The 22984-nt window shown below is 38.0% G+C and overlaps 2 protein-coding genes across 2 annotated transcripts in view; both read left to right on the forward strand.

The window, feature by feature from the left end:
• The first annotated feature begins 2847 nt into the window (after positions 1–2847).
• LOC102222618 (late histone H2A.2.2-like) lies at positions 2848–3493 on the forward strand. Its single transcript, XM_005804126.2, has 2 exons — positions 2848–2872; positions 2985–3493. Exon 2 carries the CDS (start codon positions 2992–2994, stop codon positions 3406–3408), a length of 417 nt encoding a protein of 138 aa, XP_005804183.1. The 5' UTR covers positions 2848–2872; positions 2985–2991; the 3' UTR covers positions 3409–3493.
• Positions 3494–5811: 2318 nt separating this feature from the next.
• ppp1r37 (protein phosphatase 1 regulatory subunit 37) overlaps positions 5812–22984 on the forward strand; it is a 42365-nt gene continuing 25192 nt past the window's right edge. The window contains exon 1 of the mRNA XM_014470669.2: positions 5812–7529. Within this exon, the coding sequence (XP_014326155.1) occupies positions 6779–7529 (751 nt within the window). The 5' untranslated portion in view covers positions 5812–6778. The remainder of the gene's footprint in view (positions 7530–22984) is intronic.

Below are 22984 nucleotides of genomic sequence, written 5' to 3' on the forward strand. Positions count from 1 at the left end.
AAATGTGCTTCGATCTAAAACTTCCCATTGCTGATCTGGCTATATGTTTAGCATTGCTGCTCAGCTGGGATGTCCCAGTCTCAAATCTATGGCAGCTTTCTTTCTTCCAGGATTATTCTGTATTTAGATTGATCCATATTCCCATCTACCCTGACCAGCCTTCTTGTCACTGCTAAATAAATGCCTTTTTAATAGCCTGATGCTGCATGATTACTGTTGGGATTGTGTGTTAAGGGTGATGTGTTTCATCAGTTTTCTTCCTCCTAGAACCTTATTCATTTTGGGGTTTAGTCCAAAGAGTTCAGATTTGATTTTATCTGATAAGAGTACCTTCTTCCATTTTTGATTTGTCCCATACATGGCTTGTGGCTGAAAGAAGGATCTTTTACAGCTTTCTTTTAACAATGGTTTTCTATTTGGATTTAGTCAGTGTGCAGCATAGTTTTCTTAAAATATATCAAAATCAAGAATAAAAGCTGTCCTGCTTATGTTCTTCCACCTGAGCTGTATGTCTGTGCAGCTCCCCCAGAGTTGCAGTGGGTTGCGGAGCAACTTGGCAACATTTCCTGTGATGAACTTCTCAGTTAAAATAAATAAACTGTAGCTGTTCTATAAACATTAGCCTGACAAAAACAAGCTGGGGAATACTCATTTGTTTTTTGGATACCATTGCTGAGTTGAATTAACTTTTTTAATTAAGTCAAACTGATATGAACCTCTACTAAAACAAACATTATCTGAGGAAGCTTCAAATTGAAGTATATGATTATATATGAGGATTATTTTAAAACAGTAACTAGAGGAACCATAAACAAATACTTATGAATTCCAATGAGGGTTTTTTTCCAGATTATGTACACCTTTTGAAAATAACAGCCTTTAAGCAGGTATTAAATATACTTTTTATTAAGCTCATATTTCTGTTGTGAAATGTTTTATTGGCGTGATGCAATGTTCTAATCTTAAATGTCGTGGTTTTGTTGGCTGTAAGCTGAAAATCATCGTTATTAACATAAAAAAAGACTTAAAACATCACAGTCTGTGTTTAATTAATCTATATGATGTGCTTCACTTTGCGAATTGTGTTACTAGAATAAATTAACTTTTCCATAATGTCAAATTTATTGAATTAATCTGTGTACTACGCTGAGCAGGAGATGACTCATCTTTGCAGCAAACAGCTGATCAGTAAGTACATCACATACTCAGACACAGCAGACCCAAAGTCCAGGCTCATGACATCAATGAGTGTAAATTTATAAGTGATCAATCTCTAAGCAAGACAAATGTAACAGAATAAAATATTAAAGAGAGGACTCAGGTAGATATGTGTGGTTCAATGCTGCCATCTACTGTTGGTTCTCTTATTTGCATCAATCTGTAAGCTACCTGATTACAGATGTAAAAGTCAACAGGTCCAAACAGCTTATTCTGCAACAGGCTGTTTTGTGATGTTTGTTTACGTCACCAATGATAGAAGTTTGCAGATACAATTGGCAAGTTAACAATTTATTAACTTGCTACTAATTGCAGTAAGATGGCATTCCATGCCTCCAGTTGCAGCTGTTACATGGGGTTGTGTTGGTCACACTGGAACAACAGCAAGCCAAAACTGATGCAACAAGTGTTCACAGGGGTCAAAGCCAGGACTACTAGGACGTCTTTCCATCCTCTCCATCCCCAAATTCTGGAGTTGGCCAGTACTGACTTACTGTATCTGCGTATGGTATAACAGCAGCACTACGGCTCAAAGGAAAGCTCTCCAAAGGGTTGTGAATACAGCCCAAAAAATCATTGGCTACCCTCTCCCCTCACTGGAGGACCTGCACAGCGACCGCTGTCTAAGAAAAGCACAACACATCACAAAGGACACTTCTCACCCCGGACATTCTCTGTTCACACTGCTGCCTTCAGGCAGAAGATACAGAGCAACCAGAACCAGACCCAACCATCTCAGAGGCAGTTTCTACCCGATAGCAATAACAAAACTAAATGCAATCAAAAACAACCATTAATCATCATAAATGATGTATGTGAGAATGTGGCTGTTCTTATTTTTTTTTTTTTTTTTGCCAGTTGTTTGTTGATTCTTGCGTTGTGTGTGAATTGTGAGACAGTTATTTTTTGTTTGTTTGGGCATGTGCACCGACTGATGGCACCCTTTGAATTTCGTTGTCCTTGTGACAATGACAATAAAGATTTATCTTGTCTTATCTTATCTTATAAGGGCCAATGACATATTGCAGGGTGAAATCTGGTTCTTAAATGGGCTGGCCACTGGCTGCAAAATAGCAGGATTACATCACTCTGGTCTGAAACTTTCTCTTATAATAAGAATATTTCGTTTTCTAGTGATGGAGATGCCATTTCACACCATCAAACTGCCTCTACCAAAGGTTATTTGGCTCCGGCAGAGAAGATTTTGTTCATTTTTCTTGGGTACAACTCACATACTTAGCTGTGCTGCCTGCTCCACCAATATATTTTCCTTAAACTGTGACCCCATTAGTTTTTATTGTGCCAACAACAAAAACTAATCAGCCTAACACAGTTTTCCTTAATTTATGTCCTGAGTTTCAGATAATACTAAAAAACAATGAAAGTATAAAAACCAAATAACATAAATGTGAAACATCTCAGCATCTCATTAGCACCACCTGAGTTACATATGGTTTCTGTTCACACTATTGGCAAGAATGTGTAGCTTTCATGAATTCAGGTTCTGTCAGTTTCAATAGATTTTTTTAAGTCAATTGGTTTTTACAGGTGTCTCAATGTCTTCAGGTGTCAACAATCAACTCATTAACTGGGTCATTTAAGGCTGCTTTCTGGGTTCAGTCTGTAGTCGGGCTCTCCTGTGGAAGTGTTCCTGGTGAGTGAGTTGGGTATGAGTGAATGACTTAGTAGGATTTTAAAGTTGTTCAAGAAACAGTTTGAGGTGTGTTTTGATTTTTGAGCCTTGTTGTGTGTTTCTTTGAATCCAGCGTGACGATGTCTGGCCGAGGAAAGAAAGCTGCATCCAAGCCTATATCTGCAGTGTCCCGTTCCTCCAGAGCAGGACTCACTTTCCCAGTCGGCCGCATTCATAGGCTGCTCAAAAAAGGCAACTACGCAGTGAGGATTGGCGTCGGCACTGCTGTGTACCTTGCAGCCGTCCTGGAATATCTCTGCGCTGAAGTCCTGGAGCTGGCTGGAAACGCCAGCAGTGAAAACAAGAAGCGTCGCATTTCGCCGCGGCACATCTTGCTGGCTGTGAAGCACGACGAAGAGTTCAAAATTGTACTGGCAGGGGTCACCATCTTGGATGGTGGGGTGTTGCCAAACATTCATGCATCCCTCCTACCAAAGAAGACCACAGGTCCAAGGGAAGATGCAACTGCCAAAGATGTCGATTCTCAAACATTTTAATTGTGGCAGATCAAATTTGTAATGTTCTTAAACTTTATACTTGACCTTATTAAAGCATAACCTGTATTAAACTTCATTTTGAAGAGGTCTGTCCAAAATATTAACTAGGAAATGACTCAAACTAGTTGCATACGTGCTCTAATATAATCCAGGCCACAGTGAGGTGCCTAGTGTTCAGAAACTTGAAGGATTCTTGATGTGTTGTGGCATGATTGGCTCCAGTTCATACACCATCCACACATGGGAGGCGCTGTGGCTGTTGAACGGTGCTACAGCTAACCTTGTGAAAAGTTGACTAGGGCACAGACTGCTTATGAGGTCTGGAGTTGCAGCATTAAGCACTGCAGAGCGCCAGGGTTTGAGCTACAGAAAACAGATTGCTCAGTGGTTAAATTTGGGTGGAAGGCTATTGTGCATTTCATTTGGCACTCAGTGTCCCAAAGTAAAGAACAGTGGGGCTGCTTGTCGTCCAATGTGATCTTTCCACAGTCTGCTTTAAACTGCCACGACTCTTGCTGGTGTCTGTGCTCCATCTGAACACTCTTTGTAATTTTTAGCACTTTGCGCTCTCATTTCATTTTCCAGCAGGACTTGGGACCTGGACTTCCCCCTGACAAAATTACCTAAACCTTTGCCCATATCCTCAGAGGTCCTATATTGGCCTAAAAGGACATGCAGGGGAGTCCTAGCTTAAGACTGATTTAGTCATTGCTGAAAGCAACTTTTAGTGAGGCGTTGAAAGAAATTTCCTAGTAAGGTGTGTGTGTGTGAGACGCTGTCTTCTAGGGACTGTTAGATGCACCAAAACAAAACAGAAAAAACTCTGGCAAGCAATTGATAGAAATGAAACAACACAATCTAGACTGGATTAAGAAAAGTGTCACCATAAAATGATGCTACATTTAATTGCCACACTGCATCAACATGTTTGCCGTTGGTTTTACATACATATCATTGTTTATGTCAAAGCTTCTCACTATTCTGGACATTTTACTCATCTATTTCTGAGGTCACAAACCTTTTTACAACTGAGTTGTACTTCATGGGTACCAAGTAATATGAAGGCCTACTAGTTTGATTAACGTTTTAACTGAATAATTGGAATAAATAAATAAAAAAATTGGCTGCATCAGTACACCCCTCATCTAGGTAACGAAGTGTATATTCCTTGGAAGATTTCTAAAGTCAGATTGTCATCTTTCATTTTGAAGGAGAAAACCAAACCTTGCAGGTCATTAAACTTAACAGGTGTTTTGCCACAGTGATCTTATAAGGCAAGATCACTGCAACATATAACCAACCCAAACACCTCTCCTTTTTTGTACTTCAATGTTTCTTTTTTTAATGTAGTGCTAAAAATTTACATTTATTCTTTGAATGGGTTTCTTTTTAAAAGTGTATTTCTTACATTTTTGTCCTTTATTTTCCTGTGAAGAACGTTGAATTTGCCATGTGCTTGTGTAAAGTTATACAGATAAACTTTCTGTCAGAGGTGGGTATTCACTAGTTCAGTAATATTTTTGAAAAAAAAAAAGTACTTTTTACTTTTACTTGAGAATTAATGTTATACAATGTTTTCTTTAGCAAAAGTTCTGGCTACTTTACTCACTGCAAGTAATTACGCTGAATGAAGAACAAAGATATTTTAGCCAACAATGCACCAGACTCAAAAACACACCAACACTTTATGTTCAAGTGAGTTTTGTTGTTTTTACTCAAGCTTCATTGTTCTAAAGTTGCCACCTGTTGAGCTCTTTGGAGATAAGGTAAAAGGAAACAGTATATACTGACACTGGAACTACCTTAGCCTATCACTAGCAATCGCAAGAATTTGTTTTGTAAAGTTTATGCTAACAATACCATAATCACAAAATAGCAAATTCAAGCTGAAGTAACACATTTGCAAATCAGATACTTTGTCCTTTTTGAATTTATTTTGTAATTTTGTTATTTGTGTGTTTTATTTTCTTACTAGTTTAGTCTTTAAAATATCAGAATTTGCACACAAACTTATATTTTTCTGTCTTATTACATATTGTTTAAATATTCAGCCAAGTGCTATAATCAGTTGGTACTCGAGTACTTTTTTTTAACAATTACTCTTTTCACTGTGACTTGAGTAATTTTATGGATGACAACTTTCTAACTTTCTTTCTTTCTTCCTTCCTTTCTTTTCTTCTTTTTTCTTTTGCCCTTCATGTACTGAAATATAGCACTCTCCTAGAAGCATGACGTCTGGATACTTTGATATCAACTGTGCGTTTGACTTTTATTGTATCAAAAGTTGAAACGTTTTTTAACTTCGTAGAGCATTCACTATTATGTGATACGATTGCATGCCATACCGGTGCGTAAGCTGAACGTACCTTGCGTACGTGCGGCTACGTGCTGACGTATGACGAGTGCACAACAAACAGTTGTTGGACTTCAACAGGCTAGCGAAGGAGAACGTTGGACAAAAAAAAAAACAAAACCCAGGCTCAGCTGACTCCTCCCGGTGCCGGAGATACAGCCGAGAGCTAAATGGTGGGAATATCGTAGCCGTAGTCCTCCGACCGTAAGCACCGGTAGTCCCGGTGCGTTTCCTGAGCGCTGAGCTTTAGCCACCGAGGCATGTTCATTGCTCGGAGTGTGACGCCTGTTTTTTTCCGCCGCCGCTGGCTGAGGGCTGTGATGCGAGAAGGGAGAGTTGCGCCACGACAGAGGGTGAGACCAAGATCCAGAGCGGAGGGAATATATTTCGTCTTCTTGTCACGGAAGAATGAACTTGGAGAAACTGTCGGGTTGGTGTAAAGAAGCAGGCATGCTACCTTACTCGGGCCTGGGCGTCATTGTTGGACAACTTTAGCAAGCTAGCAGCGCGTTAGCTCGCTTTAATTCACGTTGATGATTTGGCTCCTTAAGCTCCCTGAGCGACCTGTTCGTTTTAGTAGATTGGCCTGGCCCTGTTTGTTCCTGCCAGTAATATGCTGACTAGCAGGGAGACTTTATTCGCCCCCTAAACGAAGCAATAAGAGGACTGCCAGAAATTTAGCGCTTACCTGTGCGTTCATAGTTAGGCTTTGTAGTTTGGTTTATGAACAAGTGCAGGCAACAGTAGCGTTTTCTTGTTAAATGACATTTCAACAAAATTGCACTTTATTTAGTTGGCTTATGACAACATTTGACGGTTGTTTGTTGAAGTATATTATTTTCACATCGAAAACAAAATAAAAGCATAGAAAGATGGATGTTTCTCACACACTTGAATGACCAAAAACCGGGACTCGTCAGCTTTAAAGTTAGAGAGGGAAGCTTGTCTGTTCCAGGTGGTCACTGTCTTACCTGCTGACCATACGGTGTGCAACAGTTTGCAAGCTGAAATGTAAACATGAATTTCGAAGAGCAGTGTCTAGATTTGTGTAATGTCAAGACAAAGGCCAACGTGGACGATGATCATAACACTACCAACAACACAGAAGCGGTCACCCCTCGTATTTCTGAACTGATGACAGACAGTGACTTAGAGAAACAAACCAGTGTTCCCACAGAGGCCTCTGAAACCTACCTGATGCCTCAGCTCACTGACAATCTCCAGACAACTGAGGAGGACAACCAAGACACACTGGAAATTGATGAAGTCAATGGAAATAAAAAGAGCTGTGCCCAGGACACCCCTGCTGTAGATAATCCCACTGACTTGATCTCATCTAACGATGAGCAGCACAAGATTGTTATAGAGGAGGAGGAGGTGAACATGAAGGAGGACAAGGACAGCAACTCTGCACAACCTGTTGTGGAGGCAGGGGACGATGGCGTGGACATGGACATCGGGGTGGATCTGAGTCTGGACGAGAGCGGGGTGCTGGAGGCCGAGTCTGCGAACGCCACGTCGATCTCAGACAACGCTTTGAACTCCAAGTCCAGTCCTCAGTACGTCCCAGCCGGCAGGACAGCAGAAGGCCAGGCAAATGCAATCCAGACGTGCAGCACCGAGGCGTCTGCCGCTGATCAAGCGGGACTGTATCCCTTGGTGGAGGAGGGGGAAGAGAAACGCAAACAGAGTGGAAAACGGGTGACATTTCCTTCAGACGACGACATTGTTTCTGGAGCAGTGGAGCCGAAGGACCCCTGGAGACATGGTAGTATTTGTCATTTTCTGCATGTCTGTATGTGTAAATTAACTTTTCTATTTATTGTGCTGTCATTAAGGCCGTGTGAGATGTGTCGGTTCACCAGGGACGTAACGACAGATGCACCACTCCTTTTTTGTTGTTCTTAATGTGCCTTTTTTCTTTTGCAGACTTTTAAGAAAACATTTTCTTGATTTCAATTTCTAGCTGATTAATTGATGCATTTGTAGCATTTTTTTTATTATTATTAGTTAGCTGCAGTGTATTTAGTCATTATCTCTTTTAGGCATTGGCAATTTCATATCAACATATGCCAAGGATTTTGAGTTAGGATTTGAAAACCACTCAAATTAAAAAATAAAGAAAATAGTCAATGTAAGATGGCACCAATGTAGCTGGTGTTTTTATCCAGTTGAATAGTGCACAGGGGAAAGTGGCTCTCTTCCTTTGTCTCTGTGCTGCACACTGCCAATCAGCAGGCTGAGAGAACACCATTACACCTTGTCCTTCACAAAAAAACAAAACAAAGTTGGTTGTTTGGGAATATTTCCAGTTGTAGAAAAACATTCATAGTTCTATTGTGAAAACTAAAGAACCACTCTATTTAGGATCGCAACGTTTCAGAGGTACAGTTAGGCTACATTGCAGCAAACTACAATAATCAGGAGGTTTGATTTTAGCAGGAATGAAAATCAGCATTTGTGTGTGTGTGTGTGTGTGTGTTTTTATATATAAAAACATTTAGATTAGGTTACGTTACAGATTTCCACTTAAAAATTTCATGACTGCACTCCGGAAATCTCAGCTAGAAAGATCCGGTTCAAAGCGGATCCGTCCAGTGTATGGAACCACAATCATCCACATATCAACAAAGATTTGGTTATGTTATTTTAAGGTAAGATTAGAAAGCTGTTGGGGAGATTGTGGTGGTATAAAAGAAAGATTTATTCATAAGCAAAATTAGGACTGAAATGATTGATCAAATGAGTCATGATCAATCAATTATTGAAGTAATTGTATAACTAGTTCTTAACTGGACTATGCAGACTCTAAAAAAAAGGCCATTTGCTGAAAACAACAACGCAGTCGTAATTAAGCCAAAACTGGACAAAAATGTATAAAATCTGCCTTTAGGTTGAAAAACCTTTTTTGACTGTAAATATATTCCACCCAAAACTCCTAAAATTATATTTTTAGCTTCACATGATTCAAATTCTTTAAGAAAAAATCTCCTATTAATCTCCTTTTGTTATCCAATTATTAATCAAATAATCAGCAGATTAGTAGAAGGCATTTTTTAGCGGCAGATGCATCCTTTACTACAAATGATCAAACTACACGAGAGCTTTCTATGCATTTTAGTCAATAACATGTTTTTCTTATATAAAAAGAATTGTTAGTTTTTAATTGGTTGAATAAAAAAAATCTACGGAATGCGCAACCTTTTTTTTTTTTTAAACCGATTAATAATCAAAATAATTACTAAAATAATCTTCAGTTGTAGTTCTAATCAATATTATTATCACCCTACTATCACGCAGCACTAGCTTAAAACGTTCCTTCGCATATCTCACGTTGTCCGTTAAAATTTTGACGGCTCAATGAATGTAGTCATTCATCTCAAAGAGGTGTGTTAGTGTGTTGGTCTTAAAGAGAATTCCTCCTTTGTGTCTTTCGTCAAAGCTGCTGCTTTGTCAGTCTGCTGTTTAATCCTCAGGTAGCACCCAAACCCCCACCCCTACTTTAAACAACTTCTAATAGATAAAGAACATAATAGGTTTTCTGGCTTTGCTGCACTCAGAATAGCCAAAACATAACTCCATATCCAAGTATGGCGGCGCGGCGCGGCTCGCAGTGAGCGCTTTGAGAGAATCCCTCCACTCCTTGAGGTGTGCCATTTTACCACAGTAGGTTCCTGTTTGTTCAGCGAATGCACACTCTGGAAAACTGAGGATGTGGCACTGCCTTTACTTAGACACATAGGGAACCCAGTGTGTGGTGTTACAATGAAGGAAATCTTCGTAAAAGGTTTTTGGAGGGAATTGCTTTTTGTGTGTGTAGGACCTACGTATTTCTTCATCAGAGAGGCTTTTTTTCCAGTCAATTTGTGCATTTTGTCTTTACCTAAAGCTGAACACGCATTTATTTACTTGTTTTTGTTTATATTTCGGACGCTGGTTCCTTACACAGGTAGCAGGACAGGCTTTGCTTTAACAGTAGCTTTACAGTGGCCAGGCTGGAAATTTGTGTGTGACTCACACCTTCCTTCATCTGGTGTCAACAAAGGACACCATTTACTAAACAGCCTTCACAGGCCTAATGTGAAAACTGTTGTTTGCTCACAGTAATGTGACTGCCGTTGGCATAGTTACACACTTGGCTGGTTAAGACGATCGCATACGGTGTCAAGCACACTGCTGACCTCACGATTGCAGTGTGTTTGTGACCTCCATCATCTAGAAAACAGTCCGTATTCGGTTTGAAATGATCAAACAGCCGCTGAGAAAAACAGATAAGTTCTTATCCATTCATCGAATCACACGTAGCTGCTTCTGACTGTGGATTCTGCTGTAGTAAAGTACTTTAGCGTGTTAGTACATGTAAATGACCCTGCTGCTTTTGAAGGTTCAGTCCAAATCACGTGGTTTTAAATTAAAATGCCAGTTTCCTGAGTGTATTGGAGCAAAGTTCGTCCCTTAACAAGTTTTTCTGGCTTTGTGCAAAACAAGACAAATACCTCACACACTGAACCACAACACTGGATATTTTATCAAACACCTTTATCTTGTAGCTGGTTTAAGTTCCAAAGTTCTTCCCGGCTGAGTGTTGATATGAAGGCAGGGAATCAGCTGACGGCTGTGAAGTTGGTCACGCAGTCCTTTGCTTGCACTTTTTACTGAATGGGAAATCTATAAAGTTTAGAAAATATTATGTAAATACAATAAAAATTGTACTAAGCTCACGGGGAAATCTGTCTGAATAGTAAAAGTTGACAAGATTTCATACGGGGATATTTTGATTAGTAAGTTATTAAATGTATTAAACATGGGACATTTCTAACTTCTTAAATATGCGAATTTGCTGCCTGTTTTTGTTGTGAAGTGAATTGAACAGAACATTTCTGTAGGAATTTGTAGACCAGGATTTTTTTTTTTTTTTTTTTACCCGAGTCATTTAAGAACAGGCATTGTTACAAAGTCTCTGTCCGATACACCATTAAAATATATTCCATTTAAATATATAAAGTGCTGCAATAAATTTCCCTTCTACATCCCTGTATCACATGATCTACAGTAGCGCTGCGATTATTTCCTATATTATTTACTTACCCATTACCTGTCCAAAACTACAGTCCTAATAGTTTTTTCACAGGACCATTTGTCTCTGGAGATTTATCTTGACACAACCAGCGAAGGTTTTAATAAGTGACGTTTCTTGCTCATGCTATTTATGTTTTCCTGTTTGTCAGTCTGCTGAAGCGTTTGCTAATGCTAGCATACGTCTCCTCTCTGTTTTGATGCGACTTGGACAATAACTCAGCTCGTATCATATTTCACTGCTGCTCCAGTTAATTGTAGGAAACGTTACAGGGAGAGTTGTTCTGCCTGATGGTTTCTTTACTTTGCTAATTTTGTCGTAAAATTGAAAGACTAGTATTTCAGCTGCTCTCTCTGCGCCTCAACAATTGTTAGAGGACGGTGAGCAAAGTAGGTTGAATGACAGACAGGAAGATGCAGGAGCCTCTCTCTTTCATTCACTCCAAACACTTAAGTTGTTAGATATAAACAAGACTTGTTTGGTCAATAAGATGTGATTGACCTACAATAAAGCTTTTAAAATTTGTGCACGTCACATTTTAAAATTGTTGTAAAAATAAAAAGCAGAATCAACAGGATTTGTGCTGACATAACACTTGATACCTGTTTTTGGTCTACTGTCTAAGTTTGTGGTTAGTAAGGGACTCTTGATGTCCATTTGAAAATGCATTAATTGGTACATCAGATCTGGACTTCCCTACTTTTCTGAGTTCTTGCCTTTATGTGTCTGAGAAAACCTCGCACACTTTGTCATAATTTGCACCTACCTCACAAAGTTTACGTAGTTAACTCAGAAAATATTAGACTTATTAGCAACCAGTTACTGCTAACAACTGGAAAATCACTTTATTATTGTCTTTCTATGTTTACACAGGAATGGAGAGGACAATAGCTCAAATTAAAGGAATAAATTCTCTATTTCTAATTAATCATTAAAATCTAATATGGATGCACCAATAGGAAAATTAGGGCAGCTATCAATTTCCAAAATTAATATTCATTTTGTGGCTGATAACATGTTATGGCTAAGTGCCAATATTTTTATAATGAGTACACTGACAAAACCGACCACACTTGTGGCATAACGTCTCTGCTTCAGGAAACAAACCCTCCATCCTGTCTGCATCACTGTCACATGTCCAAACACGTAACAGTGAAACCTAGCCTGAAGCATGCACACAAACAACTACAACATGTAAATAAACAACGGTTGGTAATATCAGCCTGGTTTTACTTATCGTACCAATAAGTTACAAACATGACTAACTGTAAGTAATTTATCAAATGAAATGTTTTCTTCATTTGTTAAGGCTCTTTTAAAGGCTACCTAACTATGCTAGTTTTGGATATGGTTTAACTAGTTTTTCTTTTATATTCATTCAGCTAATGTGATGCATTTTGATTGGGTTGTCACCAGCAAACTGATTTTTGCCGAGTTTTACCAATCTTTATTTCTCAAGCTTTACGGTTTACATCTAGAGGATTTCCTGCTTTTATCACAGATGGGCTTGCTATGCAACTTCAGAAGAATTGCATGAATCTGCTTAGAAATAGCTTCTACAGTCATCTACTCGAGTTAAATATTTAAAGAAGAGGGTTTTTTTATTTTTAATTATCTTAATTTTTTTTTATGATCCCAAATCTTTTTGTTTTTGGTTTAAGTCCAATTATTCTAAGATAAAGTTCAGGCCTGTATCATTAGTTTTATTTAAACTCTCTGAAAGCTTCTGTGGTGTCAGTAGGCTTTAGCACGGTGGCACAATAGATCCAGCTTTGTTGGCTCCCTTCACTATAAGATCCTTCACAAACATATTAGTGGAAAACAGACTTTAGTTTCATCCACACAGCGAGTTTCTGCTGCGAATTCTGGTTAAAGAATTAGATTGGTATGAAGAAGCTGATGAAAAGTAGATATCTGACTTTATCTGAGCCATAAAAGGAGTTTCTGAATGGAGTAAACTTCATCTGGGTTGCCATTTAAAATAAACACTTGGTTTAGCATCTCAGGGGGGCAGAAGGAAGCAGCTGGGGTGTTGAATTTCCATGCCCTCTTGGTACTCTTGTTTCCTGCCTTGTTGTCAGGGTTTGTGTTATCAACAAGCATAACATGTGGGTGTAAGAGGGGTAAAGACTAACAAACAGCACCACAGATTACATTTGTTCCCATTTGCTCCCTAAAAAGGTGAAATATGTGCTGTTATTTTTTTCTGAGTTGCTTTGTATTCTAGAGGTTTCTTTTTGTTGTTGCGTTTTTTTCCCCCAGTCTTCTTCAGTCGAGACCTGAGGGTTGTTTGTTCCCCAGGCCAGGGCAAATACTGCATCATATCCTGAGATTCCTGGAATTCCCTTCGCTGTGTAGCTCCCCGTCCTTTTCCACTTCTCTTCCCAAGTTTTTTCACCCCTTAAAACAGCTTTAATTTGCAGTGCTAGTTCAAACCATAAAGGCCTTAACCGCAATGTTTCCATGTGAAAATGCAAAATCACTTCTTTTTTTATAACACAAAGTTTGTGTTTGATCTCGATTAAGTCTCGTTATTTGCTATCGAAGCAAAGCTTTCACATTGATAGCTGATTATTTTATAAGCAGCAAAGCTCTCGGGCCGACATCCTGCCCACAGGCCATGCCGTGCCAGCAAAAATCCAACTTTTTACTCATAAAATGTTATGTATTCCAGAGTGAAGCATGTTTAAAAACACAAGAGAAACTATTTCCACGTAGAATAAGTGCAAAGACACCAAAAACTACAAAGATGATTGAGAATGCCAAGCTGTAGTAGACAATTACAAAATTTAAAGTTTTGGGGTTTTTTCAGTTGTCAAAGCAAAATACAATGTTTGATAAAGACACTCTTACGTTAATGTATGGCAGACAGTGTTTTAACATCCAAGCTTTTAAATTTTGATTTGTAATTTTTTTTTCCCCCAAAGATCACTTTTCTTAATTTATAATGAAATGGTTGCAATTACAAATGTAAATTCTTATTTATTTTTATTATATATAATTTTTCTAAGCTTGGTTTTAGAATAGTTGTTCCTTTTTTTAATGAAACATACCCCTTTAATGTGTTTTAAAATAAATAAATATCAGGAAAAAGAAAAACTACGTCTCAGAAACAGATTTAGAACTTCTTTCTATTCGGAGTGAGACGCTTTCCAGCATTAATTATACATTTCATAGCCACTAAAATTACCCATCATACCAGATGGTTTAAAGTCCCTTAAATGTGATTTGGTATTATGTAGCTTGAAGCAACACAGTGTCCCTCCACCTGTAGCTGCACCTTGCTGGGCATCTGGCTGAAAGATGGCAACTAAAGTGTTTGAAAGTTCATTAAAAAATCTGATTTAGCTGCTAAGAAATATTTCTGTTTGCAAAAAACATTGACGGTTAAAGAAGGGTCACCCACCTTCTTATTAAGGTAACTGTCAGTAAAGCTGTTTGTCACTATTTGTCTTTAATAATAGGAATAGTACTAAGTATTAAATGTTATGAAAACTATTGAATTTAGTGAGTGTTTAATTCTGTGTCTTTAAGTCTGAATCATGATCACGACGACAATACAGTGGATGCCCGGCATAAGTTGAGACACCCTTTAAAAATGCTTCCAGCTGCCTATTTTAATACTTCAAACTCCTAATGTGCCTTAATATGTATTAATACAGGCAGTGGAAACCATGTTAGCTCTACCACAGTAGCCATCCTCTTCATTCTTCCTTATTTCTAATTTTGGAGGTACAGTCAATCACCAGCAATTTTAGCTGATTTTCAGATGCCAACCAGTAGCCTATCTGCTATCAACGCTTCATTTATTTGCTATATTTTAGAGAGAGAAAAAATCAAAAACAGGCACTTTTTTTTTGTTACATTCCACAGTAAAATCTACAATAATGAAAAGTGACTAGGAGGGGGTTCACTGCAGATAAATGTAATTTATAACATAATTAGAGTTCCTATGTTAAGGGAGGGATATTTGCTGCTTTTCTGTTTTAGATAAGGGCATATGAATCATAATATGCCATTTTTACTCAAGGTTGACACAATGTGAGAACCTCATGCTGCCCAATTGCTATTGTCATTAGCGTCTTTGATACTCAAAAGATAGAAGCGTCGTAATGTCTGGAGGTCGACTGGCTAATCCATGACATCATAAACGCATGAAGGAAGTGAGAACCTATAACGTAAGTTGCTTTTGCACTACTTAAAATAAATAATTCCTAACTCAACTTCTGCAACAAACTGTTGATAAATTACCTCCAAGCTTGAAACAAAATGTTTTTCTCGCAAATGAATATCTGCTAATGTTTGAGGAACAAAAGCACCTGTTGATAATATCAGCTGAGCTGGTCCTCTTATTTGCACCTTGCCACTATTAGGCTTATTTAACTAACCAAACAGCACATGCATCTTTGTTTGTCTTCTAAATTAAAGAAGTGAGCATGTGTCTGTTTGCTTTCTGCTGAATCCTGCTCTTTGACTCGAGGTTCATCACTGAGAAGTTAAAACACAGTTTGATACAGAACAAGGCCACTTGTTGTTTGTTACCCATAGATCTGCCATCACGTTTTGTCCTTGTCAAACAGGAATACCTTGCTCTTCTCTTCCCTCACTCCAGCTCCTGTCGAAAGCTGGAAACTGAACAAAAACACTTTAACATTGGAAAATAATGTCAAGCAAACTGTTGGAAATAATTGAAGAGAGCTGTTTAATCTAGTAACAAAAACTCTTATGAGACTTAAAGGGGTTTTTTATGCTAATATTGCACATGCATGTTTTAACCTTTAATACCCACCTGTAATGGCTGTGTCTAGATTCGTCCTGAAACAATTAATCATGATGAATCAATTATTAAAATAAGTCAACTAATTAAGTCATCCATTAATAATTGACTGGTGTATATAGACTCAAAAAAAGGCAATTTGCTGAAAAAAAAAACAGTAATTAAACCAAAACTGTACAAATATGTTTTACCCAAAACTCTTCAAGTGGCATAGTTTTAGCTTCACCCAGTTCAAATTCACTAAATGTTATTTCCCTTTAGGCAATAAAATGTTTATTTTCTTATTTTTAAAAAAATATTTCTAGTTGGTTTATTTGCATGTTTTAATATATTTCTAATGCCTAAAAAAGTTTTAAATGATTAAATGAAAACAACATAGAATGTACCCATTTTTTTTTTATCCAATTGTCAGAATAATTGATAGAATATTTGATTACAAAAATAATTGTTAGTTGCAGCTCTATTCTAGATATATCTGCAAGAAGCCAAATCCAGTGCAGTCTATGTTGAACATGAGTTTTTCTCAGTCTCAGTCTCTACTTTAAGGGGAAATTGTAATCCAGGGTTTGTATTTAATTACTCTGATGGAGATTTTACTTTTAATCATTTACCAGCATCTCTCTTGGATACAAACCATCACTGCATCCTTTTGTTTATTTATTTTATCTGACTCTCATTTTGCATGCTGGTACAAATTCTCAGCTCAGTCTTTTTGCCACACTTCTGACAAACCAGTCAGCTGGCTGCTACGTGTTAATGGCGCTGCTGCCACAACACGCGCCTCAACAAAGACGTGCAAAATGACAGCAAACAGGGCTGGAGCATAGGACGGCAAGGCTTTTTATTCCCGCATTTAGGTTAGAGGTTTTTACTGCTTTTGTTTTAGGCCCAACACTTCCAAAGTTTTGATAGAAATATGTTGTACCTGGCTGTACTTTTTAGTAGAATGAAAATTGATATGACTGCATATCCATTGAGAGGCAGATATAAATACAGCCTTTGTGTTCTTTTTTTCACTAGGGAACAGTCTAATTTACTTAAAATGCACAATGGCACAATTATTGATTCCCCTGTTGATGCTTAATGCAGCCTCCCTTTGCCAATAGACCAGCTCTGATCCGTCTCTCATAACATTTCACAAAGTTGGAGCATACGAACAAGGGGTATTTGACTATTTGTGTTTGCATAATCTCTAGGTCGTCCAAGATCCTGGTTCCTCTTTTTGTGTCTCAACCGTTTCTGTCTTGGCTTGGACATATGTTTTGGATCATTATCTTGCTGAAGACAGTAATTACCCTGCTGACATGTCACCGTTCCAACCTGCACTTTGTATCTGATATTCCTTGATGGTGCAAAATTCTTTGAATTGTTGAAAAGTATTTTAAAACAGTTTCCTGTCTTAATGCTTTTATAAATGCAGTAATTAACGCAAGGCGATCCCCTTAATGTAGCCTCACTAAAAACAGGCACTGGTTGTATTAGCTGGTTAGCAAGTCACTGTTTGTTTTACCCCAACGATATTCTCTGCAGACACCTCAACTGTATATCTGTATAGACTGAAAGTGTAACCTGCGGGAGCATGGTTGAGTTCACCACATTTTACGTCACTAATTGAGTTTATCATCAAGTTGGGACATGCAGGATTTAGGATTGTAGCATACAATGGTGTGAAGAAGTGTTTATTTTTATTTTGCATGTTTGTCATTTCACCGTTTCACAACAGGTATAGTCGAATACTAAATGCAGCTTTTAAATGTGTTTGTTGTTAAAGTTACAGTATGTAGCTTTTATTAAAAATATTTTTTACATATTTGTTAAAACTGTCACCATATTGTGACTGCATATTATGAGATAGATAATCTGTGAATATCTGAGCAATCTCTTCCGCCTCCCTGTGCTGCTTTTGCCGTATAAAGAAATGCACCACTTACTGTCAAAAGCAACCAATTAGAGCCAGGAGGAGGGTCTTAGCACTGTCAAACAACATCATGAACGAGATGCTAAGTGCGCTAATGGCGGTAAAACAACTCACAGTTACAGAAAACCGTCTATGCTAACAATGCTAACTGTCCTATTTATGATAGGCTCTGCTGAAGTGGAGAAACTGCATTGGAGCAGAGAGTGGGGGGGTTTTGGCACGCACACGGGCCTGATTGACAGCATTCAGATCCTACTGCTGGCTTTGATTGGTTGGTTCTAGATAGCGCTGGGTGACTTTTTTTTCCCCCACAAATTATCTGTCTCATAATATACAGTCGCAACAGTGTGAGTTTCAACAAATTTTTTTTTTTTTAAACGTATTAACGTTGCACACCGTAGCTTTAATGGAGGAAAAAACCTACATGGCTCTGTGTGTTAAAGTGATTGCCTCCTTAAAACTGGTTGGGCCACCTTTAGCATCAATAATTCCAGGCAAGCACTTGTAATCACTAAAACTAAAAGTATCCAACACTTTTAAAGTTTTATTTTAAATGCGCACAAACATTTTTGCAGTGAAATCCTGGGAGCTCTTTGTTTTGGTCCCTGTAATCAGTAGGAAATATCTGAATATCTGCAGTCAGAGCCAATTAAAGAATGATCATTCAGATCAATCTGTGACCAATTAATCTGTGCATGACAAATGCTGTCGTTCTTTATCAGTGAAGCAAAAAATCATCCGTAACAAATTTAAAAATAGTCTACTATGTGAGTTAAAGTCAAGTCAAAGAATTTTATCAATTTCCCTTGGGAGAAATCTGTTTGTTAAATGTATTTTTACTGAATTTTTCCACAGGATGACCATTGTCTTTGTGTACAGGTGGTGTCTGTCGCTATTCTGAAAATAAGTAGACTTTTATCTTTGCTTGTTTGCTCCGTGTTGCTCAAGTGAAAGAACAAATTGTTTTCCTGTCAGTTAAGCAAAGGGAACGAATGAGTGATGAAGGTAGAAAAAGGAGGTCGAGATGAAGAGAATAACAAACGTGCTGAAACTGGGTCAAAATGCAAGCTAAGCACTTAGGAAAACCCAGTTGTGATTTGTTTTTCTTTAAGAAATACTGGTATTAGATTGAGTTGTCTAAGATGTCGGCGGTCTGAAGGCTGGCAGTGCCTTCATTTGACAGCTTCCTTGAGGGAAAGCAGAATGTTAACTCTGCTTTATTATGTGAAAAGGTAAGAATTTCATGTTTATACAGGCCCCCGGGGTTTGGCTTAAACATCAAGCGCCTTTGAAGAACTTCATAATGGAGTAATTAGGCCCCTTAGGTGTTTTAACACTTCTTTAGATGTTTTTCATAAATGCCTCTGTTCAGTATTCTGGGGAGGGAGATGTTTCTTTCTATTATTTTGTACCTTGCGCACATTGATGTTTCTTTGTGTAACATTGGATCACATATCAAACACTCCTCTTTTTTCATTGGAAGTGTAACAAAATGCTTCTTTAGGGTGGATAGTAAGACCTTTTCTATTAAAAGGTGTGTAATTAACTAAGTTAGGCTTAAACTTGTATGTATTCTTTTGATCTTCAACTTTACAAGATAATATGCATAGATATAGAATAAATGCATTCATTGTCCTCTTTTCAGCTAGTATATGCTTTTTTTGTGATAATTTCAAATAGGTAAATATTCCCTATGAATTGCCCCGGCAGCACAGCCTACGCTGCCACTGTTGTCACACTGTAGGTCAGTCTATGTTGACACTTGTGGGATGTGATAAAGACTTTGACTAAGGCTTTCTTACAGAGTTGTCAGGCTTTGAAGGAGATGTTTAGCATTTTTATCTGACAGGCTCTTAAGTTTACTGTTTGATTACTTGTACCTGCTTGACAAGAGTTGAACACCTTGATTTTAAGTCATAAAGTGTAAAACAACAAAACAAAAAAAAACTAAGTAAAAATATGGATACTTTTAATCTAGTAAAAATCCTAACAAACCAGGACAAAAGGTTCTGGTGACAACATAAAATTATAAAATGAGTATTGAACATGTGCTTGTACTCTTAAAGAAAAGTTTAAAATGGGCATATTTATGCAGTAGCTGCTAAAATGTGCACTTAGTATTGGGTCTTTTAATAATAAAATAAAGTTTATGGGACTCCCATGTGGGTGCATGACCATTTTTATATATAAAAAAAACACCTGGCTCCTTTTATTGGTAACTTTTCAACAGTTAACAATTGACTTATAGCAGGGTCTGCCCCAGTGTTTTATAAGCCTGGCAGGCCACCAGGATTTAAGTGTGCCCCCACCAGGCTTAGCATTGCTTATTTGTTTAAGTTTTGTTTTAATGTTTGCATTTTTTAAGACTTTATAGTTGGTGTTCAGATATTAGTCTTTCAATGACACATAATTATCAAGTGATACTTTCAAATTTCCTGTCAACTTTAAACAATTCTTTTAACTCAAAAACACGACGGGCCGCTGGGTGAAGTTTTCTTGCATAGTATCTTCATGGAAAAGCTTCAGGTGTCCTGATAGTGTAGTTCAGGGAAAACAAACAGATGAATATGGTACTCGGTATCCGTTTTCTGAGAGCAAAATATCCATATCAATAACTAATAATATAACAGTGTGTTAATATACAATAGCTACCTCCTCTGAAGTTAGCATGATCTCACTTAAGGCGTTGCGCAAGCGAGTTGAGGTGTGGAAGGTCAAAGGATGGGCTTTCTAGGTCACATTGTTGGTTGAACATGTGCTTGTACTTGTTGCAGCTCTGCCTGTTATTCAGGTTGAGTAATTGATTTAAAATTCACGACTGTTAAACCTCCCCTGTTGCTGGCTGTTTTTTCTTCAACCTGGGACATCAGCCCAGCTGGTTCTGGTTTCATGCAGGTGCGGTAACTGAAGTAGCTTACTTTTACGACGCCGTTCTGACAAGGAAGTATTACGGTCAAGAGTAAGAGTCAAAATACACAAACACAGTGCATCGGAGCATTCACTTTTGGCATTGTTTATACATGTTCATTCTCAGAATCTGAGGGAGCAGATTATTTTTAGGGAACAGGTGAACCACGATGCCCTCAGTTCAAATTTAAGCACGTGGATTGATTAAAAAGCTGGCTTTGTTTTCATATTTAGGTTTTTTTGTGCCCTAATTTGTCTCTGATGAGAGAGGAAAGAAGTGTTAGAAAATGCTTCTACCCCATATGCACAGAATTGCAAGAAATATTTCAGATTTATTGGGTTTTTGCTTTATTTTTACAGCAAAACATTTTAGATGAAACTAGTTGTTGCATAAGGAATATGACAATTACAATCTAAAAATCACAAAGGTGACTGTGCACTTCAACGAAGAGTGACCCAAAAGTGCTGTTTCGTGGTCATAATTCATGTTAAGAGTAAATATTTCCACACAGGTACTGTAATCTGTTATTCTTGTGTCACACTGATGTGATTTCGCACTATGTTCAGCTTTTCTGTCACCATGGATACCGCCTATATACTCAAACGCACAGCTGGAGCTTTCCAGTCGTTTACTTTTTAGCTCGTTTGTAATTGGTGAATGATGTTTCTATGGGATTTTGTAATTCCCCTGACTCTATTGGCTGTTAGACGTGTCAATCACCCAAATCAACCAATGGGCTGCAGAAAATCTCCCCTGTGGGTTTGGTTTTCCTCAATGCTTTTATAACCAGTGCGCCCAGTACTGTGCTTTTTAGTAGTAATTCACTCTTATATTGTTTTAAAAAAACAACCCACTGTTATTAATTGCAAATAATATTTATAGCAAGATATAGGTTGGGGGGGGAAATAAATAAATACATTTAAAAAAGAGAGAGAAATTTGTAATTGCACTCATGGTGCCAAAATGTCCAAAAATGGCACATTTGGAACGTTTGCCTGGAATTTGATCAACCAATACCTTTCTAAAATGTCTATGCTTCAGGTTTTTGGAATGAAATTTGGTCCAGTAATTGGTCAGAACCTGTATTGTGAATTGCTAGAGGTTCTGGGTTTCCGCTGCATGCTTTTAAGGAAAATCCACATTACGTAATGTATTTTATTAGAATTTATTATTTTTATTTTGTATTTTTTCACTGTATGCCATATGTTCTTTCTCAGTAATACAAATGACGCTTTTTAGACTTCTAGAGTATTCTCTGGAATATTACCTTTATTTTGATACCTGAACCAGTCAAATACACCTTGTAGTTCCTGACATATATGAAATTCATTTTGGGGATGTCATTTTTGAGAACTCTCCAAAAAGTTTCTAAAAAAAGAGGCTGTGGTACGAAGAGGTTTTAAAACCAGGGTTGTTTTTGGCTCCCATTGAACCAAAAAGGGTAAACTATCTCAAATAGCTAAAGTAACGACCCTTACTTCCCTCTCAACCTTTGCTTTTTGCAGTCGTCATTAAAAATAGTTATTATCACTTCATAGCTCACTCTTATCACATGACTTTTTTCTCTCCCCACTATATGATGACATCATCCTTATTTCCCACAGTGGTTTATAATAATTACACATTTAAAAACAACTTTTCTGTTAGGATGTCCTAAATTTCTCAGCATTTTAAGCCCTAAGTTTCAGGGCTTGCTCAAATTAAGCACCATGCCCACAATCCCACATTAAATTTCACTCTCTAAAGAGTTTAGTGGAATTACTCTCAAACGTTGACCTTTGTGTGAAGCTCTCAGGCAGATAGTCAGTGTGTTCTTGCAATGCCAGCTGGAGGCTGTGTCCCCTTCAGCTACCTCTGTAGCAGAGTTTTGGCCATCTGTAGTCGTCTATAAAAGGCTCTCTATCTGCAGCAGTACTTCATGTGGCACATTTGCATTGCTCTGTCATTAGTTTGTGTCTCTAGGTCGTCTGGATTTAATCACACTGATTTCCTTACTACATCTACAGATGTGTATGTGTTTGCTGGCAGTAATTCTCCACGTCAGGGTACGAAGGGAGAAACATTTGTGCAAGTTTTGCCTGTTCATTTCCCGTCACAGTCAAAATTCCTCGATTTTTATTTTCAACAAACATTGTGGGAGCTCAAAATGTTTATGGGTGCTAAATTGGCCAGCTCTTGTCAGAAAAGCATCGGTTCTAGCCGTTAACCCTGCACAACCCAGTTCACCTCAGAGAACAGGAGTCAGCAGAATACAAGGTTCTGTTGCACAGACTACAGTTTAGACAACTCTGCTGTAGCACAGTGGAGAGCTGCCAGCAGCAATCGCAAACACAACCAAGATGTAAAGATTTGGCCTGTCTGAGGTTTTCCTGGTTAGAGCAGAGTTGTCTCTTCTTCGGTGTTCTCCAAACCGGAAATATCAATGTGGCGAAACATCTCGCCTCGAATCTTTTACAGACACAGATTTTATGAGTTTTGGTGGACAGTTCATCTGCAAAAAGTTGAACTTTTTGTTTTGGATGGACAGAATATACACATTTTTG

Source organism: Xiphophorus maculatus, chromosome 18 (genome assembly GCF_002775205.1).
Source record: "Xiphophorus maculatus strain JP 163 A chromosome 18, X_maculatus-5.0-male, whole genome shotgun sequence".
Taxonomy (NCBI): domain Eukaryota; kingdom Metazoa; phylum Chordata; class Actinopteri; order Cyprinodontiformes; family Poeciliidae; genus Xiphophorus; species Xiphophorus maculatus.

Coding starts and splice junctions, on each gene's coding strand:
- LOC102222618 (XM_005804126.2), top strand. CDS start 2,992: ATGTCTGGCCGAGGAAAGAAAGCTGCATCCAAGCCTATATCTGCAGTG.